General features: G+C 38.2%; 1 protein-coding gene across 2 annotated transcripts; it reads left to right on the top strand.

Annotated features, from left to right (window-relative positions):
• Positions 1-314: 314 nt before the first annotated feature.
• LOC103994903 (serine/threonine-protein kinase MPS1) lies at positions 315-5,329 on the top strand. Of its 2 annotated transcripts, none has more exons than XM_009415364.3 (6): positions 315-632; positions 940-1,356; positions 1,523-2,307; positions 4,012-4,212; positions 4,471-4,632; positions 4,725-5,329. In XM_009415364.3, the coding sequence occupies exons 1-6, from the start codon at positions 473-475 to the stop codon at positions 5,232-5,234; spliced, it is 2,235 nt and encodes a 744-aa protein (XP_009413639.2). In that variant the 5' UTR covers positions 315-472; the 3' UTR covers positions 5,235-5,329. The 2 variants fall into 2 exon arrangements, with proteins under 2 accessions (XP_009413639.2, XP_009413638.2); XM_009415363.3 differs by having other exon boundaries at positions 1,454-2,307.
• Positions 5,330-6,369: the final 1,040 nt, after the last annotated feature.

Raw genomic sequence — 6,369 nt, 5'->3', positions numbered from 1 at the left:
GATAGTGAAGGAGAGGTCGGGAAGGTGAAGGGAGAGATGGATCGAAAGGCATTCAGGAACAAGGCAATGGCATTGCCACTGCCGCCAACGACGACGCCATCAAACGTTAAATTTTTTTTTAATCATTTTTTTAATATTTTTATTAATAAAATGGACATGATAAATAAAGCTAATTGTTTCACTTTCTTAATCACAATACCAATTTAACTTTTTAAAATATAAAAATCGAGACAATAAATCATGCACGCATCTTAAAGCTTATAACGAAGGGGTAGGATGAGTAATGGAGCGGAGTTCCGCCGGTTTTTAAAAGCTACCCTTCCCCTTTGCTCACTTCCACCGGTGTCGGAGACGATGCGATTCGGACGAGGAGAGGATATTTCCGCACTCGATCTCTGCGTCCCGAGCCACCTGTCCGCCGCCCTTTAGCTGCCTTTGGTCCCCGGCGAGATGCCGTTGGGCTCCGACGCGCATGGATCGGAAGGCTAACCTTCAGGCGCCTCCGGCTTCGGACCGTCCCAGCGCCGCCGACGCCAACTTCACCCACTCTTCCTCCTCTTCCTCATGCACCTTCTCTCCCCCCGAGTTCCTCCGTCAGGCTCATGCTGTCTTCAAGCGCCACAGACGTCTTGGTAATATCACTTCATTGTTCTTTTTGTCTTTCGTCTGCCCTATATCGGTTCATTTCATAGCTACCAAACAAAATTGATGGTAGGTTTGCTTGGTGTTTGTCAAAGAAGGTTGCTCCGTAGTGGATCAGGGTTATTCATGCTTTATTTTAGTAAAAGAGTTTGTCTCGAGTGTACACTGGGGGATTTGAAGTAGTTTTGCTTGATGTTGGGTAAAAAAGTTAGGGTTTTTGGTTCTGTACTTGATGATTTTTTGGCTTTTTATTTGTTTCTTGATGTTCTTTTTGTTTATTTTCTGAGAGGTGTTCAGGAGGCATGGAGTCTAAAATCTGTCGGGCGACTCGTGTCTTGGTTCCTCAAACTGAGCCATCGGACAGCATGGCCTCGATGTCTACCATAACCACGAACGAGACTGCAAAGGCTGTTCTACCGACTGGATCGGTTGTCGGAGTAAGGAGGTTAGTGAAAGCACCAATTGATCAGAGGGAAAACCGTGCAATTGCTGTGGCTGGTCTGCTGGAGGATGCCTCGATCAACCCCCCTTCGGTTACTGAAACTTTAACTGTTGCTGGGGATGATAAAGCAAGCTCTTTTGGCTTGCAGAAGAGCAACTTTGACTTGATGGCTGATCGAAAGCAGTCCTCCTTGGTAGTTATGTCATCTCAAGTGCCACCTCCACATGCATTAATGGACAATGATATGAAGAAGGAAATTTTAACTTTTCAGAGTATGTGAATTTTTAAACTAATTCTCAGTGACTGGAACTCTCGGAGTCCGGGTTAGATGAGATTTTAGTTCATTTTGTCTCTCTTACTTTTGCCTAGGTACACACTTGAACACTGATGGTAAAATGGAGACCATTTCTTCTTTCTTGCATTCTCTCGCATTGACAGGGGTGGAGAGCTACTTGGGAACTCAGGTGGGGACAAATGATCAGGATTTAAAGCTGCAAAATCATGGAAATCTGGAGGTGTTTGGGACCAGCATGAAGTTTGGAGGCACTAGCTTGTTAGAAAATACAAAAGAACCTAAGCATGATCAGTGTTATGTGGAACCAATGGCTAGATGTTCAGTTCTGGATTCTTCATGTGTCACTTCATTGTCGGTTAACACGGGTCCAACATTTCAGTCCACACATGCTCAGCCAGCTGGGCAGACTTCCTTCTTAACTCAAGTGTCTTCTTCTGCTAAAGAGGTGTCATCAAGTATTAAGGATCATGTTCCTATGGAAGAGCTAGGGGCCATCAAGAATGGCTGTGATTGGGATACTGATCGTCAACACAATCTTCATTTGGCTGAAAGTGTTAAGGAGAAAGGGCTTTGTGGTGATGCTAACTATCTGCCATCTCAAGCTCCATTGACAAATAACCCATCTTCAAATATCGAAGTATGCCCTTCTCAGTCAAGCAAAGTTGAGAAGTCTCGTCAAAAAAAGAAGTATGATCCAAATGTATTTTTCAAAGTTAATGGGAAGCTTTATCAAAAGCTTGGTAAGATAGGAAGTGGAGGAAGTAGTGAAGTTCACAAGGTAATATCATCAGATTGTACTATATATGCTTTGAAGAAGATAAGGCTTAAAGGACGTGACTATCCCACTGCCTATGGATTTTGTCAAGAGATCGAGTATCTGAACAAGTTGAAGGGAAAGAGCAACATTATTCAACTTATTGACTATGAGGTAAAAAAAAAAACTTGCAAAATAATTATCCTGTTTATATGAATTAAAAAACATGGCATTATTGGCTCTACATGATGATTCGTATGTGAAAGCAACAATTTTTTCTGCCTAAGTTTTTGTTGCATAGATCTAAATTATCTTATTTTGACACTAACGGGTAGCATCTGAAAAACATATGGTCATATTGCACACTGTGGTTGCAGATGTTCCTTTCTTAAGATTACTGCTTGAATTAAATTTTGATGCTTCATAATTATACTCAAGCATTAACTTCTCTCCTGATCAGAACTCATGTATGTAAGAATACATTTGAAGAATGATTTTTAATTGATAGGTTGCCCCCAAGTTCTCTTGGTTGGGGTTTATTAGGTTACTTGCCAGAAATTGCATATGAAGACAAGAAAATATATATTATTATTAATTATCTTATTAAATACCAAAGTCTGATGTGTGCTATAGAGGTCAGCTCTTTGACTATTTAGTTTGTCTACCATCTATTGGACACCATATTGAAACTTTTGCTATCAGCCTTGACATGTATCATTGAACATGTACATATATTGCTTTTAAACTTTACCATGGACTTAGTTATTCAAACTCTGGATGGATCTCATGCCTAGTCTATAAACTATTCTGACAACAATGCATTTGCCACTTCTAAGTTAATTATTTGGTATTTGCCAATTTTCAACAATGGTCACTCCTGGGAAGGAAAAAGAAAAAAAAAAAAACTGGACAGAGTTCATCAATTGATATTGTTCAAATTCAATCTACCTATCTGCAAGTACAGGATTCAGTGAAAAGTGTATGCATTGACTCAATCTGGGTTATTCTTGTTTTGCCTAAAGTAGAGAGGATGGCGAACAGCCTGTTCGGCACTGCTTTTGTTTTGTGCTTCCTGTGCTACAAGAAAAGATGAAAACTGAGGCATCAGATGTGTTTGAGAATTTCTTTGTGAAAATGTTTCTGTTGTTTTTTTGTAAAAAAATTAAAGTAGAAACTGAGACAATAAATTTGTGTGTTTGGAAAGTAAAACTTCCTACCTGCCAAAATCTTTTTAACAAATGGTGTAATGTGTATTTGATTCAAGAACTATGATGTTTCAAGCCATCTCCTCCAAAAAAACTTCATTTCTGCAAGGTAAATGTAAAGAAGCGACCATCAGTTTCTTTCTATATAAAAGAATCAAAGACAAAAAAAATTAATACATCTGATCTCATTCTTTAAATTGCACGTAAATACTAAAAGTTTTTAATCTTTCAGTTAACCGGCTCTTTCTTCATACTCTTCTTGTATGAGCTCAGATAATATATTTGTTATTGGTCCACAAGGATCTCTCCCATTTTTTGACATTTGATTTAAACTGCATCCTGTTGATGATTTATTCCAGTGCTTCCGGTTTATACTTTCATCTTAATAATTAGAGAAGCAATACATCATGCAAAAGAAAGCAAAATTAAAATTTTCCTTTAGTTAACTCCAAGGTTTCGTGGCACATGGGCATACCCAACTTTTTCTTGCACAAAAATGCCTTGCTGCGCTATGCAGGATAACTTATATGTTGCAATGGTCATGGCAATCCTCATAACTCAAGCTAGACTCTGGATTATATATTGTACAGAGGGCCAACAAACACTTTTCATTCATCTATGGATTTTCTCAAGGTATTTTCTCACCATAAATGCTTGTGAGTATGATATGCAGGTGACAGATAAAACTTTATTTCAAGAAGTTGCCGATGAATCTGTGAATATCAAGGACAAGAGAGTGAAGGATGATGAGTGTATCTACATGGTGCTTGAGTATGGAGAAATAGATCTAGCTCACATGCTTTCACAGAAGTGGAAGGAGATCAATACTTCAGGTTGTAAAATAGATGAGAATTGGCTACGATTTTATTGGCAGGTAATTCATCATTTTCCTTAATTAGCTGATTTTGGGTCCAAAACATAGGAGTCTAATTTGAGGAGGGCAAATTGTCTGGTTAAGCAGTGCAGGAAGCTAATATTTAAGAGGAAAAAAATCTGATGCTAGGCTTAATTACTAAATATTTTACATGCTATGTGATTTGCACCATCTCAGTGAGTGGATGTGTTTATATGTTAATCAATGTCATCTTCATTTGTTGTTCAGTTCCTAAAATATACATCTGATGATTTGCAGCAAATGCTTGAAGCTGTTAATACAATACATGAGGAGCGTATTGTGCACTCTGATCTGAAGCCTGCCAACTTTCTACTGGTCAGGGGCTCACTCAAGCTTATTGACTTTGGCATCGCCAAAGCTATAATGAGCGATACCACAAACATACAGCGAGATGCACAGGTTCAAAAGAGCTCTAGCTATTTTCATTTTGAATTCTTTTCTTTCTATGTATTGGAAAGGTAGTAGCACTACTGTTGGCTGCTTCACTGCAGGTCGGAACCCTAAACTACATGTCTCCGGAGGCATTCATGTGTAACGAGTGTGACTCAAACGGAAACATTATCAAGTGTGGGCGCCCATCTGACATCTGGTCTCTTGGTTGCATTCTCTATCAAATGGCCTATGGCAAAACACCTTTTGCAGAATACAAGACTTTTTGGGCCAAGTTCAAGGTTGTTACAGATAGGAACCATGAGGTTGTATATGAGCGGGTCTCCAATCCTTGGCTTATTGATCTTATGCGAAGATGTCTTGCATGGGACCGCAACGAGAGATGGCGAATTCCACAGCTGCTTCAGCACCCATTTCTTGTTCCTAGAATGCCAAGAGAGCTTCCTCCATTAGACGATAATCATCCTTGTAAATTGCTTGTAGAGAGGATTGGCACTTATTGGAGCAATCCTGAAGTGTCTAGGCTGTGTTTGGAGCTCCATGAGGTCATAATCAAGCTCGAGAAAGTACAAAAGAGTCCAAATGTATGTGTGGAGCCAAATGGTTCTTGACGTGTATACAGTATGCCAAGGATGTTTTATTCTGACAATTCATCCTCATCTTTTGATTAGATAATCCATTTGGTGTGGTATCAATCTTGATATAATGAGTTGACTAATCTCTGAATATAAAAGATATATCATATTGGAATTCTGTGACTGCTTTGAATATAATCTCTATGAATTATCATGAGTGGCAAGCATTTAGTGCATAAACAACTATAGCCAATACACATTAAAACCGAGAAATTTCATCTCAACTCTGTAATTTTCTGTCTAATATAGTCATTGTCATGAGTGATATGTCTTGTGAGATAAATGTTTTAGTGGATTGTATTATAATAACACTTGAAAGATGATTTATAATCATGAATAACTATAATAACACTTGTATTATAACATAGATCCAAAGATTTGATTATAATCATCAATGACACTTGAAATAATCTTGCGGTGGTAATGGGGAAATACATACATAATGCTTCCAGTTGTAAAAAGATCTGTATAGTTTGTTATTATCATCGTATTAAAAAAATAAATAATATTTTTGTAATAAAATCAAAGACCATAAGGTATTGAGACCGATAAGGGAAGTCTTATATGTGGAATAAGTCAAAGACCAAAATGTATCCACATTGGCTTTCCATTGTCAAAGCGACGATAAATCGTATCTCGACAAAGCCGAGTTTGTACCTCCCATTGTCAAAGCGACAAAAAAATCATGCAAACCATGATAATTGTCATTTTCCATTACGGACTCACTTCACCACCTAGTCCTATGCCAAAATGATGAATTCTATAAGAAGATATCTCATAACAACGCACGGTTTATCGAGATTCTTCTTTACCTTGTATCATGATTTCTTCAATGCATTGGCAAGATCTTTTTTTGACAGCCAAGAGTCCAAAATCAAGTAAGATCTTCTTCTTCTTCCTTCATGAAGCCGATCGAGAAGGGCAGGCATAAGGGTCGCTTTCTCATCTTGAAAGGAGGCCCTTCCAATCAAAACAAGATGATTATGAAAGGAGTGAATATGGAGAACCCCATCACTTGGAATATCTCCTTTTATTTTCTCTTTCAAGTATATATATACTCTTTGAGCTCAAATGGGGAATTATCAACTTTTGAAATACGATTTTACTAAAC

This window comes from Musa acuminata, chromosome BXJ1-8 (genome assembly GCF_036884655.1).
Source record: "Musa acuminata AAA Group cultivar baxijiao chromosome BXJ1-8, Cavendish_Baxijiao_AAA, whole genome shotgun sequence".
Taxonomy (NCBI): Eukaryota; Viridiplantae; Streptophyta; class Magnoliopsida; order Zingiberales; family Musaceae; genus Musa; species Musa acuminata.
This window is presented reverse-complemented; position numbering and strand designations above follow the sequence as displayed.

Excerpts from the sequence above, each read along its gene's own strand:
- LOC103994903 (XM_009415363.3), top strand. The coding sequence starts at position 473 with ATGGATCGGAAGGCTAACCTTCAGGCGCCTCCGGCTTCGGACCGTCCC. Across the intron at positions 1,357-1,453 it reads GGAAATTTTAACTTTTCAGA|GTACACACTTGAACACTGAT; the intron begins GTATGTGAATTT and ends ACTTTTGCCTAG. Across the intron at positions 4,633-4,724 it reads ACATACAGCGAGATGCACAG|GTCGGAACCCTAAACTACAT; the intron begins GTTCAAAAGAGC and ends GCTTCACTGCAG.